The sequence below is a fragment of the Cavia porcellus genome, unplaced genomic scaffold (assembly GCF_034190915.1).
Source record: "Cavia porcellus strain 051 isolate PalLab524CR breed Dunkin Hartley unplaced genomic scaffold, mCavPor4.1 scaffold_1, whole genome shotgun sequence".
Classification (NCBI taxonomy): Eukaryota; Metazoa; Chordata; class Mammalia; order Rodentia; family Caviidae; genus Cavia; species Cavia porcellus.
The window spans coordinates 161,830,702-161,849,416 of NW_026947484.1; the positions used below are offsets into that span (position 1 = coordinate 161,830,702).

At 50.6% G+C, this 18,715-nt stretch overlaps 1 protein-coding gene across 9 annotated transcripts in view; it reads left to right on the forward strand.

The window, feature by feature from the left end:
- Positions 1-2,065: 2,065 nt before the first annotated feature.
- Positions 2,066-18,715, forward strand: part of CUNH1orf141 (chromosome unknown C1orf141 homolog) — a 46,192-nt gene continuing 29,542 nt past the window's right edge. The window contains exons 1-3 of one of the 9 annotated variants that reach the window (XM_063258729.1): positions 2,066-2,320; positions 5,021-5,586; positions 8,470-8,627. In XM_063258729.1, coding sequence (XP_063114799.1) covers positions 5,512-5,586; positions 8,470-8,627 — 233 coding nt within the window. In that variant the 5' untranslated portion in view covers positions 2,066-2,320; positions 5,021-5,511. Of the gene's footprint in view, positions 2,321-2,341; positions 5,587-8,469; positions 8,628-18,715 lie in introns of those variants that run through there. The other 8 variants (XM_063258731.1, XM_063258707.1, XM_063258708.1 and 5 more) reach the window with 8 other exon arrangements.

Below are 18,715 nucleotides of genomic sequence, written 5' to 3' on the forward strand. Positions count from 1 at the left end.
GAAACTGTTTTTCTGAAATTGTACTTTAGTCTCTGTCTCTGTCTCTGTGTCTCTGTATCTCTCTGTCTCTGTCTCTCTCTGTGTCTCTGTATCTCTCTGTCTCTGTCTCTGTCTCTGTCTCTCTGTTTCTCTGTATCTCTCTGTCTCTTTCTCTGTGTGTGTCTCTCTCTCACTCTCTCCCTCCCTGTCTTTCTCTCCGTGTCTCTCTCTGTGCCTTTCAGTCCTGTCAGAGGCCTGGTTCACGTGAGAAGAGAAGAAAGCAGCTGGCACCTCCAGAGGGGACGAGGCGGGGTTCTCAGGCTGCAATACCCCCCCCCCCAGCACTACCTGGCAGGGGCCGGATTTCCCCGGAGACCTGGAGCACACCTGGGTGTCACACAGACCTCGGGGAGAAAGCTGCCGGGAAGACCCAGGGGAGACTTGGGTGAGGAGCCACTCAGGGGTCAGCCCTGGGGGTGACCCATCGGTCTCCTGACTGGCACTGTACTGTGAACTGTGATTTCAGCATGCTGGGCTGGTGGCCATCGTGGCTTGTGGCTGGCCCTGGACACCACTGTCCTCCTGCTGGGTCCTCTCCGGCACGGAAGCTGCTGACATACGGAGAGTGAGCAGGGGAGACCAGGTTTCCATTGGGTGTCATGGGGAATCAGCGTCAGCAGCCTGTGCCCTTCACTCCATGGTGACCTCCTTCCCACAGGGGAATCCAGGGGGCGGCCTCTCTGCTGCCCCAGGGACCCAGGCTGGGCAGGGCTTACAGGCTTTTTAAACAAACGCCCCTCAGGCCCTTTGGCTTTGGAGCTGCCGAAAACACAAGGTAAAAACCCTACTGCAAAGGGCTGAATTTAGCTCAGTGGTGTGAGCGCAGGCACAAGGTCCTGAGTTCGACTCCTGGTACCAAAATCAAAATGAAAAAAAAGTTCACTAAAAATCTATTGGGTGTATCAAAGACTGAGTAAAGCACTTAGGAGCCAGTTCACTTAACTTTATCCAAATCTCTTTAATGAGAAGATGCTTTGCATTATATGATACTAATTGTAGGATCACGGCAAATCATGTGATTTCTGAGTCTGATCTTTTTTGAAATTAAAAATAATCACTTCAGATATTAATTAAGACGGAGGAGCAGTCACGATAAAGGATGAGGAGATGTGTGATTAGAATTTTATCTCCTTGTGCCCGGCAACCAGGACACAGCTAGACGAGGACAGTGTTCTGGGCCTTTCAGATGACTCACGCCATGTGCACATTATGACCAGACTGACAAGGGGCTGACATCTCTTATGCCACCTGTCCTTTAAGGAACCAGTTCATCTCTGCGCAGATTTACCAGCTGAAGGTGACATCACAGTCTTAAACAAATCACAGCTATCAACCCCATGCTAGCAGTTACTAACTCTGTGTAAATGTGGGTGTGTTTTGTCTTTTTGAGACAGGGTCTCTCTGTGCAGTTCAGGTGGCCTTGAACTCATCATGTAGCCCAGGCTGGCCTTGAACTAGAGGCAGTGCTCCTGTCTCAGCCTCCCAAGTACTGAGATTACAGGCATGAGCTACCATGCCTGGCTTCCATGTAAATATTGATCTTGAGTGTATATAATTTTTAAAAGATAAAATCAAATGACTCTGTGTGTGTGTGTGTGTGTGTGTGTGTGTGTGTGTTTGGGTGGGGACAATCCTCATGCCTCAGCCTCTCAGAATTTTGGAATTACAGGCATGCTTACCAAGCCCACTTTGTATTTTTGTTATATTGTATTCTTGATTCCAATGTTTTCATGTATGGACTATGATCATCAGTTTCTAGCAAAAAGAAAACATGTCTGTGAGTGTGAATGTGTGCAAGGATGTGAGCTGAGTGTGTGTGAAAGTGTTGTGTGCATGTGTGTATGCAAGTGTGTGGGTGTGTGTACCTGTGTAAGGTGTGTGCAAGTGTGTGTGTCAGTGTGAGTTGAGCATTTCTGAATGTGTGTGTGCACGTGCGCGTTGTGTGACTTTGAGTGTGCATGTGTGTACACACGTATGTGAGTGTGAATGTGGGTCAGGGTGTGACCCAGGGAAAGTATAAAACGAAGAAGGAACTGGAAGAGCGGCCGCTCTTCCTGGCCTCCCCGCCAGCCTTGGGCCTCAGTGGGTGGACGCTGCCCTGAGCCCTGACCCGCCCCAAGAGAGCTGAAGGGGCACCTGTTACCATGGATACGCAATGCGTTGCCTAGAGGACGGAGGCGGAGCCGCAGCAGGGGCAGGAGCGCGCTGAACAGGCAGGGGCGGCCTGGGGACCCACGCGTGGGATCAGCTTGGAGCGGGCCCGCGGATGCAGAGGCAGCAGGTGCGGACCGGGACGGGGTGGGCGCTGTCCACGGCTCCTGGACCTAGAGCCGCAGCCCTGCAGAGTGGACCTGGCCCCGGGGCTGTGCGGGACTCAGACTTTTCCTGTCACACTTGCCTTCCACCCCAGGGTGGTGCCCTGCGGATTTTATGTCCTTTCACTTTCTCTTTAGAACAAAAAGTGGAGAGAAAACCTGAGCACAAGGCCCGAGGTGACAGCAACCCTGGTAACCTGGCTTTGGGATTCCAGCCCCTCTGTGTGACCTGTGTTCATTTCAGGGCTGTCACAGCAAAATGCCAACGACTGAGGCGACCCAAACTCGTGTTGCTCGGCTCCGGAGGCAGAGCTGGGGCTGGGTGCGGGCAGCCTGGTCTCTCCGAGGCCCAAAGGCTTTGCAAATGCAGGTGGGAGGTCCCTCACGTCCACCCTCTGTGTGGCACCTGTGTCCCAGTGCCCACTTCTTACAGGACATTGGTCATGTAGATCGGAGCCGCACACCCCCATTTTAACTTGAGCTCCTGTCTCCAAACAAATCCCACTCCAAGTGACGGAAGCTTAGGCTTCAGCATGCGTGTGGGGACCCTTTGACCTGGGACCCGGGCCACTGAGAATCGTCCAGGTCTCAAAGAAAATGGGCTCCCTTGGGTCTGCCCTGGAGGGATTCACCAGGGGTCTCCTTACTGAGAGAAAGCCATCCTAGTGGAGGGGCTGGGCTGACTGGGCCCCAGGGGAAATTGACAGAGCCCCATCGGGAGGAAATAGCCAGCCAAACCGGGTGTTCTGGGTCACTGCTCGGTTTGTGGGCTGAGCTCCTCTTGGTTTGCCCCAATTTTTCTTTCAGCAGAACTTGCTGGAAGCCAGCTCAGGGGCGGCTGTGGAACCCATGATGTTTAGTTTGTTTTTGTTCTCAGTCTTGGTGGCGGACACCTTTAAAATGAAATCGGGCCCTTGAAATCAGCTGTTTTAAGCTCGGCATAATTTGAGCTCTGACTTGGCTTCTGACAAGGAGGTTATTGTGTTGTCGCTGCCAGCCCTGCCCAGGAGGAGGCCTATGGGAGGTTTGCAAGGAGAGCGATGGGGGCTCACTGCACCCCCAACTGACAAGTTCTCTACTTCATTGTGTTCCACTATCATCCCAGACTGTCGTTACTGACCTAGGAATTCAAAACTGAGATAAATCCAGTGTCCTTTCAAAAGGATTTTAGATTTGGCAAGAGTCACATTTTATAATAATCTACTCCACTCCCTCTTTGGTCCCCCAGGAAATCACCATGAGAACATCCCGCACTAGTGGGCTGCGGGAAGGCTTGGCCCAGAGATGCCATATTGAGGGACCTGTCCCTGTTTCACTGCGGCTCAGGGGTGGGGGACCCACTGCTGGCTCTGGGTGAGTTCAGTCCAGCGAGGGAGAGGCAAGACCCAGAGCCCATCTCATCAGCACAAAGCCACAGGTGCGGGGTGTGGGGATCTGGGACAGAGTGCACAGGGCTTGCAGGTCCTGGAAGGGAGACCCCCCCCCCTCCCCGGCCGGGTGGGATAGGCCTTGGACGGGAGACAGGAAGGGAACATCTGGGTTAGGAGGAGAGGGAAGGGGGCACACAGTGGGGGGGGGGCAGCTGGAGAAGTGGGGTGAGCTGACCTGGGCTGTCTTTTCCCGAAGGGTGTCATGTGGCACCCGAGGAGTTTGGGGGTCCTTCGGCAGGTGACCAGAAGCAGAGCAAGGCTTGCAGTCTGTAGCTGGATCTGATCGCTGTCCTGTGTAGACAGGCAGCCCTGGCTGCAGTGCGAAGGGTCAGTATTGGAGGGGCAAGGCAGAGGCCCAGGGGCAGGCAAGTCAGGTGCAGGGACCCGGTAGTGGGGGACATGAAGGGCAACAGAGGCCCAGGGAACCAAGGACCCCCTCTGTGGGTCAGTGTCCACCCACAGCTCCTGGAATTAGGTGGGGTGTGTTCTCCCCCGAGATCCCACAAGGCAGGCATCTGTGACCACACAGGGACCCCGTGCCCCCGGTGACATCGCTACCTTGTCTTTAATACTCCTGACTTCTCTCTGCATGCGTGGGAAGTACAATCGTTTCTCCCCCCCAGTTGAAGTTGGAAGGGGCAGGGATGGGCACAGTACACAACGCAAAACTGACTCTTTCACAGTCACCGTGGATTCAAGGGTTACACTTGGGCTTTGCTGGACAATGCGTTTTAGCTTCGGCTCACTGAATTCCATAGAAAATCCAGAATACAGCGAGGGAAGTTGAGAAAGGAAAGAAAACAGGAACAGAGGGGGCCTTGTGTGGAAGGCACCGCATCCCTGGGTTATCAGGGAGGATACTAAATTGCCGAATGGGGTCTTGTGTTTCTTGAAGCCAATGTCATTTATCATAGGAATTATGGACACAAAAAACTGTGTTGGAAGCTGGGATGAGGTTAGACAGTTGGAAACCTGGTTGATGGCAAAGTGTTCTGCAGAAACAGGATTCTTCCAAAATATAGAAGTGTAGCATATAGTAAGATTCTCTTGGTTTCATGTAACTATTACATTTAGTATTCATAAAACTGTCACTAACACCTAAAAATAATTGATTCTTCCCGCTTTTAAAAAACCTGTGGTAGGCACAGTAGTTTGCCAAAATTCATGTCAGAGCTGAAATAATTTACTCATCACAAAAGAATTGTAAAACAAAAAAATTTTTTTTCCAAATTATAGCACTCAGTAATACCAGCTCTTGGGAGGCTGAGGCAGGAGAGTCGTCACAAGTTCAAAGACAGCCTCGGCTACAAAGTGAACTCAAGGCCAGTCTGAACTGCACAACAAGACCTGGACTCAAAAAGACACACACACACATCAAATGACACCTACGCTGATGCCTCTTGTCCATGCCATGATCTTTGTGATGTCATCTTCAGGTCCCGCGGGGTTCTCCTGAAGGAATCTGGAATCTTTTGTGGCTCCACTTTATCATAAATATAAAGTACTGGGACCCATACAGATGTGGGCCTCTGATCATGTGGGTTGCTAGGAAAAGCAAGTCTGTTTGTCATTCTGTAATTCATTCTGCGATCTGTACAGCTGTTATTTACCCTAAACAGTGACGTCAGGGTGAGTCCTCTCCTGCCGAAGTCATCAGTTATGTGTTAACCTTTGAACTGGAAATTTCTTCTTCCTCCCACTGTTGAAGCAGGGGTTACTGGAAGACCATGGCAGGAAGAGTCCTGCAGAAGTTAGACGTCCTGGAAGGGCAGGCAAAGACCCTCCTGCGCCAACGAGCCAAGGTCTGTAAGGCAAAACCTGCAATGTGGTGCTGTCACTAAGATGCTCCCATCTCAGATGCAACCTGCCATTTGCTGTGTACTTAGTGAAGGTGTAATTTATAAAAAGCTGATAAAATTAGAAGACTCATTTATCTAACCGAATAATAAAACACATTAAGTAGAACCTGCCTAAAATAAAGCTAAAACCATCGTGTCAGATAGGAACCGGGGCTGCTTCCAGGGTCCTGCCAGTGTATTAAACGCAGACAGGGCTACTCAGTAGCTGGGAGGGTCGGGATATCTGCCCTACTCACCAAAGTAGGAGTAATTAAGATTTATTGAAGCAACAGAAGTGCATTGAAAAAGGCAAAACTCAGAGTTCAAGGAAAATAGTAACAAAGACCGTAGTTCTCAAAACCTAGATTTTTGGTATATATGGACAATTTAATTTTGGTTCACTGGAAATCTTAAACTATGTACTGTATGATCACCTTTTAAAACGTCTCTTTCTTCTAGTATAAGTGTAAAATTTGCTTTGAAAATAAGTTAAAGAAGCTGGGCATGGTGGCACACACCTGTAATCCCAGCACTCAGGAGGCTGAGGCAGGAGAATCATTGTGAGTTCAAGGCCAGCCTGGGCTACAAAGTGAGCTCAAGGCCAGCCTGAAGTGTGTAGCGAGACGCTGTGTCAAAAACACCACACACACACACACAAAGTTGAAAAACACCTAGGGATATATTAAAGTTACATGTAAAGAAATTAAATACAGAATAAATAGCAGTCTTTGGCCATTTCCCTGTAACCTGTGGAAAACCAATTTTAACAGATGGAGCTCATTCATCCACATATTCCTTTTGTACTCTACAAAGACAAACATGTACACAGACACTATCGTGCATGTAAATTTACATAATTTATAATGTGAATGGGCATCAGTATGGGAAGGTAGATTTTTACTTAGTTCCTTTCCAATTCAAGAGAAAGAAAAAAATCACTTTGGTAATTTTTTTAAAAATTGTTTTACACTTTAAACAAAAACAACCATACACCCACAGGAAGCTGCCAATATCGAGCAAGGGATGCCATGTCCCCCCGCCGGTTCCCCGTGGCAGTGACCCAGGGCGAGGGAGCCCAGGATGGAGCCAGGCTGCTGGTCACTGTCCGCAGATTGCCGGTTTCCTCCGGCTTCACCTGTCCTTAGCTTGTGTGTGCCTGTTCAGCCTGCGGTTCCTGCAGCTCCACCCCACGCCACAGCTCCCCCATGTAGCTCAGGGGCCACACCCGTCTCCATCTCCACCCCAGGCTCCCCAATGCCTTTCCAGCTCTGCGTTCTGCGATGCACAGAGCCATGCAGGGCGCGGAATTTGGAGGTGGCTTCTTCGCGGAGCACACTGGCCCCAGAGGCCCGGGTTTCCGTGTGACCCTCTCTCCCGCACTCAGCGACATCCAGGCCACCGGCTTGGTCTGAGTGTCCTGGGCTCTCCTTCCCTGCACCTCAGCCTGGACGCTGCTGTGTGGCTTCTCTGGGGTCCCCCTGCACTGGCTCCCCGTGCCTGCAGACATGGCTTTGCAGTCTTTGGGTTTTCTGGCTCTTTGCAGCTGATTCTCGCAGAACCGAATCCTTGGGGGGCGGGGAGCAGAGTTCCCAGTTCCTCAACTGTGCTTCCAAATTCTTATCTCTGTCCCTCTGTTCCGTGCCCTGAGAGAGGGTTGCAGAAAACGCTGTTCAGCTCCTTCACACACATTTTAGCCGTTCCTCTTTCTTCACTCGTTTAGTTTAACGAAATCTTCTGATTGATGCTTCTCCTCCTCCTCTATTCTCTATTACCTTTCCTTCACCCCCTCCCTCCTTTCCTAGCCCTCCTCTTTCTCTTCCTTGTTTCCATGCTGGGGACTGAACCCAGGCCCTTGTGCTGACCTACATCCCCGGCCTTCATTTGTTATTTTGAGACAGGATCCCACTAAGTTGCTAAGTGGCCCATGCTGGGTGACCCTTTTGCCTCTGCCTCCTAGAACACTGGAATTGTATGCACGTGCTAACAAACTTAGATTTCTGCCTCTGCTTCTTTGTCTTTTGTTTTGTTTTGGCTTGGTTTTTTGAGCCAGGGTTTCACTATGCAATTCAGGCTAGCCTTGAACTCACTTTGTAGCCCAGACTGGTTTCCAGCTTGAAATGATCTTCATGCTTCAGCCTCCTGAGTCCTGTGATTATAGGCCTGTACCACCATACCTGGCCCTCTGCCTCCATTTCTGACTCACACAACTAGGAAGTCTGCCTGATTCACCAGGTGTGCCTGGGAAGGGAGTGGTTTGGAGAGAGAGATGCCGCTGTGGTTCTAGTAATTCTACGAATGAACATGCTTTGCTAAATACCACATATAGGTCTTGTGTTTAATCCTGAATTCTACGATTAGGAGGGAGCCTGAGATTATCGAGTCCAGCACCTACTTACAGAGATGGGAAAAGAATTCCTCAGGTTACACAGTGAAGGCATAAAAAGTCCACGTACAAACACCTAACTTGTGGGGTCTTTTTTGTTTTGTTTTGTTTTTTGTCTTTTTGAGACACGGTCGTGCTGTGTAGTTCAGGCTGGCCTTGAGCTCACTTTGTAGCCCAGGCTGGTCTGGAACTCGCAACGATCATCCTGCCTCAGCCTCCCGAGTGCTGGGATTACAGGCGTGAGCCACCACGCCCAGCTCAAACACCTAATTTGTGACCTGCAATACTTTCTTGTTATTGCCTGGCACATTAAATGTGTGTGTGTGTGTGTGTGTGTGTGTGTCTGTGCGTGTGTGCATGTGCATGTATGTGCATTTGTGTGTGTGAAGCAAAACTGATCTTTGTCCATACAGGCTTTACCCTATAGGAAAAGTAATTTTTTTCCCACTTTTGCTTTACGGCAGAAAAACAGGCTTCAGAATGTGGAGATAGGAAAGACTTTGGTTACCCCCCTGACGTTTGACTTTCGTTTGGAATTTGAAGAGGCTACTGCTGTGCCCACACATAAGCCGGCATCGCAGACCACAGCAGACAAGTTGTGCGACTCTAAGAAACCAAAAAGGTAACTATCGTAGCCACTGTGGACTTTCGGTTGAAGGTTTAAAGCGTTGCTTTGTATTGTCTTATGTTGAGTTAAATATACCAATATTCTAAATATCCCTAGCTTACAAAATATGTAATGCAACAGTTTACTAGTTGTTGTAGTAAGTAACTAGTTGTTGCAGAGAGCAATTAGAATCAGGACACAGAATTCATAATATTCTTTATGATGGTCACCCAGAGTTAACACAGAAAAGTGCAGGAAACCTGTCCACAACACTAAAGACCCAGAATATTCAGTCAAGGGCCTGAATCCCATAGCAATGTCCTGCATGAGTCCAGATGAAAACCTAGAACCCAGGACAATGCCTCCCACGAGTCCAGCTGGAGGTCTAGAGCCCACAAGAAGGACTCACGCCAGTTTCTTTCACGGATCCGTGCTGGGAAGGCCCAAAGGTCAGCGATGGAAGCCAGAAAATCCATGCCAGCAGGGTGAAGGAGCTGTGCTGGTAGATGGAGAGTTCTACAGTAGTGACTAGAAGTCATGCTCAAATTAAGGACCAGAGCTTCCCTGAAAAGCACCACAGCCATCCTCAGCAACACAGAGGTCCCATACTCCTCTGATGATAAGAACAGTCGAGTACCTGCCAGGAATCCAGTGTGACAAGTTTCTCCTGGAGATTAAACAGCACACATTTCCCCTCCGGAGCAGGAAGTGATGCTCAGTATTAAGAACCAGAGCTCCCCCAAAGTGAACCACAGCCATCCTCACCAACAAGGCCCCGAGCTCCTCTGATGACAGTGCTTGAACTCACACTGGGGAAGCTAGTCACGACGAGCTCCTCCGGGGGAACCAGCAGCTCAAACAGGAACACTTAGAGAAACCCACTCCCCGTGGAACACGTGGAGTGAAAAAAGTAAAATAAAATAAAAAAAAGAAACCCACAACACCTGGGTCTCTTTCTCCACGTCTCTATGTTGGCAACTTTCCTCAGGTGGGTCATCTATGCGCAACACCACGATGATTTGATTCAGCTGGTGTTAAGTTGACCATCAGGTTTTAATCCATAACACTAGTATAGTTAGTAATTGCAATTCTAAATTTTTAAAGAAAGACTTATCTTAAATTCAATTATATTACTCTAAATTAATGTTAGGATTTTTTTTTCTGTATTAGAATTGAACCCAGTTGTGTAGTCTATGACACAGGATGTGTGTAGACCATTATGTAACAATGTAACACACCACGGAAGTTTAAAGTCAATCACGGGTAATGGTGCCATTTCCGGACCACACTGCTGCAGCAGCTTGCCTGTCACATAAGCTCATTTCTGAAACAGTCTACGAAGGCCTCCTTGATTACCTGCTAGCGACAGTGCAGCCACCTAGTTGAGTTGGGTCCCTTTTGGAGTCAGAATTGGCGGGCTCTGAAGTCCGCCTGAGCTGCAAAGACAAAGAAGTGCTTACTTCAGAGATTCAGAGAGCAAGTTTGGTTTGGTCGGTGTCCAAAGAACCAAGGACAAAAAAAGGACACTTCTTAGTCACTTTGCCAATGGAGAGACAAAATCCCTGACACCCACAGCTTACAAGGAGGAGGCTTGTTTAGCTCGAGGTTTTAGTCCGGGGTCCTCTGGTTCCAGGGCTGGAGCAGCAGGGGGTACAGGCAATCAGCTCACCCAATGCCAGCCAGGAAGGCGTGGGGGCCCCAACTGGAGGTGGTCACCAGGGCAAGACCTGGAAGTCATCAATGCCAGAGGGGGACATAAGGCAGGATGACACAAGCCCTGTGGTCACCTCAGTGTCTGCTGAACTCCCTGCGTTGGTCACTACAGGCTGGTCTGACCAATGCCATGAACTGCACAGAAAATTATTTCTCACAGTTCTAGGGCTGGACCACCCAGGATCAGGACCCTATGGACCCAGGGGCTGAGGCAGGCGGTCCTGGTCTCAGGTACCTGTCTTCATGTTGAAGCAGAGTGGGAAAGAGACAGATGAGGGAGAGAGAGGGAGAGAAGAATCAGAAGAAGAAAAGATAGCGGAGGGAAGAGGAGAGGCAAGGAGAGACGATTGTGTGCTGAGGAAGCTTCTCTCCCCTTGGGGGACTTACAAGCAGCTGCGGCTACGCTGGTGGGGTTTCTGGGGGATGTGAGAAGTGTGCTGTGGACACTGCTATAAAAGTGGCCGGGATCTGGCTGTGTCGTGCATGTGTCTAGGTCTGTGGGACGTGGCAGTGAAGGGGACCTGAATGAGGGGATTTTCCAGTGGTGTCCAGGGAGTGGCTTGGTCCTCCTGACACCCATAGATGGGCGATGTGAGAGGAGAGAGTGCAGATGGGGTTACTCAACAGAAAGGGACCAGCATGGAAAGATCTGGGAAACTTCTAGCTGGCTCCCTTGTGAAACAGGAGCAAGGATGTTGGGGACGGAAGGCAGAGATTGGGCGGCCGTGACCCCTGATAAGGAGACAGGTGTGGTCGTGAACCACACAGCTGTGGCCAGCCTTACCAGAGAGAACAAAGAATGGTTTCTGCTGGGAGTAAGGATGCTCCGACTAACCAAACTGCCAGCCGGGACTCAAGGAAATGGAGAAAGTGGGAAAAGGTAAAGGAAACCGTTGGTGTCGATGTCCGCTCCCGGCCGGCAGGAAGGACACACGACAAAGTCTGGTAGTGGACAACCTTTTCTTTTTATTTTCCTTCTCCGTACAGCCTGCCCTGGGATCGCTCCCAGCCGAAGCCTCCTCTGGTCCGCTCCCCGCGGCTTCTTCCGGGCTTCGCTCCGAAGCCTCTACCGGTCCGCTCTCCGCGGCTCCTTCTGGGCTTCTACTTCCGGGCTTCTACCTGGCTTCTTCTTCCGCCCAGGGGTGGCACCGGTATATATACGGGTACAGTGTCCAATCATGTTAAAGTAAGCAAGGCAAGCTGATTGGCTAACATCATCAGTTGCCAGGCAGACTATATTGTTGAGCGGGTTGTTTACGCGGTAAGCAGGAAACTAACATATTCGATGGGAGGGGTAATCTACCTCAGGCTTTGCTCTTTACTACAGGCCTCACGTCCGCCAAGTGAGGCGACCGGGCTCGGGGCTGCGACTCCCAACATCTCCCCCTTTTTTATTTTTTATGAATGTGCGCATCGTAGCCCTTTCTGGACTGGGTGCAGAGGCTTATGCCCTATGCGTAGGCCCACCGTAGGTCCTTGGCTTAGACCCTGGTCGGCCATGCCATGGTCTGCCAAGGCCCTGAGGCCCTCGTCCTTTTTCTAGGGCCAGGCACAAACTGGACGGAACCTGGATGCACACAAGCTTGCACTCATTTCCTCTCCGTAAAGAAATCCCCTCGGAGAGAAATTTAGACCTGGGCAGCATCTAACAGTCCAGCGGCTTACGTGCAGGATGGGGTAGGGCCTGGCTTAGGTCGAGTCGTGCTGGGGAGGCACGCTCTTACCCGTCATTGACTCACCTACCCTGCTGTGTATTGTCACCTTATGGAGGAGAATGAGGGATGCCCGCCATATCTAGACTCGGTCGTGGGCCAATTGAGCAAGCCATGCATATGCCTGAGGATCTTCTTGTCCATTTCGGGCTACCGCTATTTCTATTCATCTTATTGGTTGGTCTGTGATGGATCTCCAGTAGGGCAGGTCTGATCTTCAGTCGAGGGCTTTGTTGCCCGTGTCAGTCTCTCCGGTATCCACAGTGGTTCTCGTCCCGGTTCCTGTGGGAAAACACAAACCGCGCCTCGGTTCCAGCTGACCACTGGATCCGGGCCCATCCATTGTCCTGTCAGGACATCTTTCCACTTCACCCACCCTTTATGGTTGGGGGAAGGGTTGTAGTGCTCCACGGCTGGGGAGCGATTATCATTATTTAAATTTAAAAAATTGTGTGTGAATAGTGCCATGGATAATCGTGCCTTTGGGGCCAGGCCTTGGCCTACTCCCCCTTTTTGTTTTTGTAAAATTTCTTTGAGGCTTTTATGAGCCCTCTCAATGATTTCTTGACCTTGGGGATTGTATGGGATACCATGTTTTAATTGAACCTCCATCATTTTGCAGAACTCATTGAAGGCTTTGTCTATATAGGCTGGTCCATTATCAGTTTTTAATATTTTTGGTTTGCCCCATGCGGCCCAAGCTGCCAGGCAATGATTGATCACATTAGACACTTTTTTACCTGTTTTTGTTGTTGCGAATATGACGTGAGAACAGGTGTCTGTGGAAACATGAACATATTTAAGAGTCCCAAACTCCTGTATATGTGTGATGTCCATCTGCCAAACATCACCAGGGATCAAACCTCGAGGGTTTACTCCCATCGGTATGGCAGGTTTGTATGTGGCACAGGAGTCACATAGTCGCACGATATCTCGTGCATCTGCTCTAGAAACATGGAAATGGTTTGCTAGTGTCCTGGCATTAACATGAAATTTATCATGGAAGGCACGGGCTCGCTCGATTGGTGTTAGTAAGGTAAAAATCCATAACGGGCGAGTGGCAGTGTCAGCAGCCGCATTCCCCTGTGCCATGGGCCCCGGCAGGGATGTATGTGTTCTTATGTGGGTGGTGAAGACCTTATGGTGTCTGTTCTGAAGCAATGTCTGGATAGACAGGAACAGTCCAGCCACTGTGGAAGTGGATCTAATTAAACCGGCAGTCTCAAGCACTTGCATAGCATTGACCACATACCTAGAATCGGAGACAATGTTAATGGCTTCTGAGAACCGTTCAAGAATCATTTTAACGATCTGTAGTTCTACCACCTGAGGCTGATCTGGTTTAAATTGTATGGTAACCGGGGGCTTGCCTAGGATCACATAGGCGCCTATCCCCGTCTTGGAGCCATCTGTGTATATTGTAGTTGTTAGGACTAATGGCTCAGAGGCAGTAACCTTTGGAAAAATTATAGGGTGCTGAGTGACAAATGACAAGATAGGGTCTTTAGGGTATTGATTGTTTATATCCCCATGGAAAACACATCTCAGAATGGCCCAGGTATCTATGCAGGCAGCCAGGGTCTTGATCTGGCTGACGGTATAGGGTACTCGGATGGCTTGTGGTCCTGAGCCAAAATGTTGGACAGCTCTATCATGCGCTTCAAGGGCCAATGAAGCGACTGCCTCCGGGTAATGCTCTATGACTTTTGTAGGTGAGACCTTAGGGTGTATCCACAGTAGTGGTCCTTTCTGCCAAATCACCGCTGTAGGCTGTAGACTAGTCTGTAGCAAACAGACATCAAAGGGTCGCCCTGGTTCAATTCTGTGTAAGGTAGCCCCACCTAAGGCTTTTTTTACTCTCTGTAAGGCAGCTCTTGCCTTAGGAGTGAGCCTCCTGTGGGAGGCTATATCTGGGTCTCCCTTCAGAAGGTCGAACAGGGGTTTGAGATCTGAATTTGGTATATGTAAATATGGCCTAATCCAATTAATGTCTCCCAATAGCTTTTGCATGTCATTTAGGGTCCTAACGCCATCCGTCCTAATGGTGACCTTCTGTATAAGTCTGGAGGCGACACTGAGGTCCACACCTGCTGACCCAGGGGTGGCCCTTGTTGAAGGCTGCCACCCTGAGCTGTCCTGTCTCTGGGGCGGGGGCCCGCCTGTGAAGGGGGCCCCCTCTGGCCGTTTTTTGGCCCTCTAACATCTTGTCCACAAATATGGTTGCCCTGAGCATCAAAGACCGACCTACACTCCTCAGCTTTGTGTGATCCCTTTTTGCATCGCCCACAAACATATGGTTCTTCATTCCTAGGGCGAGGCCTAGCATCTGCATTGTTTGGGCAATGACGTTTAATGTGTCCTGGCTCCCCGCAGGCAAAACACCCTTTAGCCTTACATTCCCCTTCTAACCCGCGAGGTCCCCTCTGCTGTACAGCCGCGGCCAGGAGAGCAGCCACTCCCGAGTTGGAGAGCGGCCCCCCTATCTCTCTGTATATCCTAATCCAGGCGTTGAGGTCCTTGTTCTTATGAGGAGCTATCGCTGCCTTGCACTCCTTTGTACATTGTTCAAAAATCAGCTGTATTACCAGCGGTTGAGCCAGTCCCGGATCAGGAAATATCTTATCGGCAGCATCTTGCATTCGGGCCACAAAGTCAACAAATGGCTCTGTGGTACCCTGAATTATTTTTGAAAGACACAAGGAGGCAGTTCCGGCACCACTTACCTGTTTCCAGGCGCGGAGCCCTATGGCATTGATTTGTTCATAGACAGCGCCGGGGAACTGGGTCTGGTCATCAGCGTGCCGACCTTCTCCCATAAGCATTTCCTTGTTCCACCCCCGGTTTCCCCGATTGGCGTTTCTCTCAGCCTGCTCTGCAGAGAACTCTGCGTACCAGGCTCGCCAATCCAGGTAACTGCCCGAGGGCAGACACGCCTTTGCCAGCTGAATCCAGTCCGCGGGGGTGAGGGGCCCAGAAGACAGATTCTCCAGCATGGCAACGGTGTAAGGCGCAGTCGGCCCAAAGGTTGTAACTGCATTTTTAAGTTCTCTAATCTGCTTTATCTCAAAAGGCTCCCATGCATTGCGTCCCTGGCCCATAGCTACTTGTACAGGAAATATCCCGTAGGGGCCACTATCTATCCCAGGTGGATGTACCTCATGAGACAAGCGTCCCCCCTGCCAAAGCCGCCTGTAAAAATACCGACCCGCCGGCGGCGGAGCATAAGACAGCGGCCGTGATTGGGCGGAAAATGGGGGCCCGTGCATCACTTCCTGTTCTGGCGAAAGGGGAGAGAGCTCCCAGGCGGCCGCCTCGTGGCGAGGAATCGCCTCCGGAAACGGCCCCCAAGGTGGGGCGGAAGGCTTCGCCTCCCTCTCGCGCCAGGGAGCGCTCAGGAGCTCTCTACTCCTCCGCAGACCAGGTTGAGCAGAGCGCAATTCGCGGGGCAACGCTGGAAAAGAACCCTGCGACTCCTTATTGAGCGATTTAGGCTCCTGACAGCTGGTCTCTTTGGCCTCCTTGCCATTCAACTTTCCCTCGTCCTCGGAGTCAGACGACTCCGAGGCTAGAGCCCCGTCCTCCTCCTTAGCATCCTTGTTCCCCTTGACGGACCCCTCTCGGGAGCTCCCTGACTGGGCCTGCTCAGATACCCTGCGTACTTTTGTAAGCTCTTGAGAGCTTTCTCCACAACCACCCTCGCTCTTAGTGTTGCTACCTAACATGTTTCCCATCTTTTAATATGTTACTCACCGCGTGAGGCCCAAGGAATCCGCCACTTACGCGTGAGCCTGAGGGGAGTCTAAAAGCCCTGTAGGTGCGCGCCACCCAGAGCCCAGGCTTATCCCCAACTCACCTGTCTCGCAGCTCTGTACTGGAGCGTTGTCCGCTGTCACGTCTCGGGGGTGATCAGTCCCCGTACGGGCCACCAAATGTCGATGTCCGCTCCCGGCCGGCAGGAAGGACACACGACAAAGTCTGGTAGTGGACAACCTTTTCTTTTTATTTTCCTTCTCCGTACAGCCTGCCCTGGGATCGCTCCCAGCCGAAGCCTCCTCTGGTCCGCTCCCCGCGGCTCCTTCCGGGCTTCGCTCCGAAGCCTCTACCGGTCCGCTCTCCGCGGCTCCTTCTGGGCTTCTACTTCCGGGCTTCTACCTGGCTTCTTCTTCCGCCCAGGGGTGGCACCGGTATATATACGGGTACAGTGTCCAATCATGTTAAAGTAAGCAAGGCAAGCTGATTGGCTAACATCATCAGTTGCCAGGCAGACTATATTGTTGAGCGGGTTGTTTACGCGGTAAGCAGGAAACTAACATATTCGATGGGAGGGGTAATCTACCTCAGGCTTTGCTCTTTACTACAGGCCTCACGTCCGCCAAGTGAGGCGACCGGGCTCGGGGCTGCGGCTCCCAACACGTTGGTTTCTTGGACCTCATGGGAGCAGAGCTATGAGTCACTGTGGGATTCAGCTTCTGTTCTCCAGGGTGAGGGAGGCTGAGACAGTGCGCTCCAGGCCTGGGTGCCGGTGACCTTAGGCAGCCCGGCTCCCCTGGTTTGTGCAGCAGAGCTCCTCCTGCCTTTGCCTGTCCCCCAGCCCCGACGCTGAGGTCACAGCACCACAGGTCTCAGAACGGGTGTCTGTCTGTCCCCAGGATGCTTTGCCACATAGCATCGCCTAGGGGCTGAGACCATGGGCTGTCACTCTCACAGCTCGGGGAACTGGAAGTCAGAGATTAAGGTGCCAGCAGACGGTGCTTGAGGAGGCTCCTCTTCCTAACTTGCAGGTGGCTGTCCTCTTCTTGCTTCCTTTTGTAGTGGGAAGGTAGGGAAGATGGAGAGGGAGGGGGAGACAAATGAGAGAGAGAGAGAGAGAGAGAGAGAGAGAGAGAGAGAGAGAGAGAGACAGAGAGAAAGAGAGGTTGGGGAGAGATAGAAAGAGGAGGGGGAGATAGAAGGAGTCACTTCTCACTCGTCTCTTGTGCCAGGCGTGGTGGTGCACCCCTGCAATCCCAGCACTTGGGAGGCTGAGGAAGGAGGATTGTATGGAGTTCAAGACCAGCCTGAGCTACAAAGTGAGCTCAAATCCAAGCTGAACTGCATAGAGAGACCCTGTCTCAGAAAGACCAAAAAAAAAAAAAAAAAAAAAAAGGCTGGGGATACAGCTCAGTGGCACAAGCACCTGATTGGCAAATATGAGGTAGTGAGTTTGATCCCCAGTTCCAAAAATCAAAAAAACAAAACAAAACCAAAAAAGAGAGAGAGAGCACACTAATTGCATTCCAGAGGGTCCAGTCTGGTAACAATTGCAGCTCTAAGGCCCCACCTCCAAATGTGATGGCCTTTAGGCTTAAACATATAAATTTCGGGGGACACAAACACCTGTCCGTAGCAACCCTGCCACTCAGGATATTTGTTGTGCCAGACAGTAATGTGTGGTGTGACCTGCCCCATACTGTCATGCCATCTTCTCCAAATCCTTTTTAGATAACTACACATGTGACCAATCAGTCAGTGCACCCCAGATGTGCAGTGAGGAGGGAGTGAGCAGATCCGTCTTTGGGATTCTTTGGGAATCCTGTGAGCATTGTGGGGAGGAATCTCTGCCCCCTTCACACTAAGAAGAAACAGGCAGAGATGACCGTAATAAGCCAGTGATTTAATTCTGATACTTTACTTTTTGCTGTGTAGTAATTTCCTGCTATTTGGAGACACAGAAGAATGCCTGGCGCCGTTCTACTGGTGAATCTCTGTAGAATACAGGATATTTATTACACCTTTTTCTTCAGCTGTAAGGTGAAAAAGAAAAGTCATCTGGTCACTAAATCTAATGTGATGGAAAAAGTGTGCCACTCAGCAACTGAGTGCATTACCAAAATGGAATTGCTTTAGTTTGGATAAGTGTTTCCCAGGTCTGCGGTCAAAGGCTTCGTTCTCAGCCCATTGTGCTAGTGAGAGGTGGTGGTTCCTTTAAGAGTTGGAGCCTATTGGGAATCCTTAGGTCATCGGGGGTGTGGCCTGAAAGGGGGTGGGAGGAGTTTGCGCTTCCTCTCTCCCTCTCTTTGCTCCCAGCCACACAGGTGAGGGCTTCCCTCACCCTATGTTTCCAGCAGCACCCCCTTCAGGCCGTGAGCTGAAATTTCCATAAGTCTGTGCCAAAATCAGCCTTTTCTTCCTTGAAGCTGATTTAGCTCGGGTGTCTGTTACAGTAGCAGAAAGGTGATTCACACTGAATCCAACGCTACATAAAATACATACCAACTGCACTGTGACTCAACGGGACACATTTTAGGAAAACCAGGCCACATGCACCCGTGCCAGGCACTAGTCTAGGTGCTTAGAATACAGCAGTAACAGACAGACAAACACCCCACCCTCAGAGTTCCTGGCCTGCTATAAGCTGGGGAGACAGGAAACTAAGTACAAAAAGGAGCACATCTAAACCCACTGCTGAAAAATTCCATAAAGAAAAACATAAATTAAGGAAATTAAGATTGGGTTTTTTTATGGATAAGGGAGAAAAGATCTTGCTGAAGAGAAAGAGGAAACTGAGGAAATAAAGGAATAAGTCGCGTCCCCATCTCAGGGTGGAATACTACAGGCAGAGGAAGAGCAGCTGCTGAAGCCCTGCGGGGAGCCTGAGCTCCCTTCAAACAGCTAGAAATTCACTGTGTTCCCCAAACG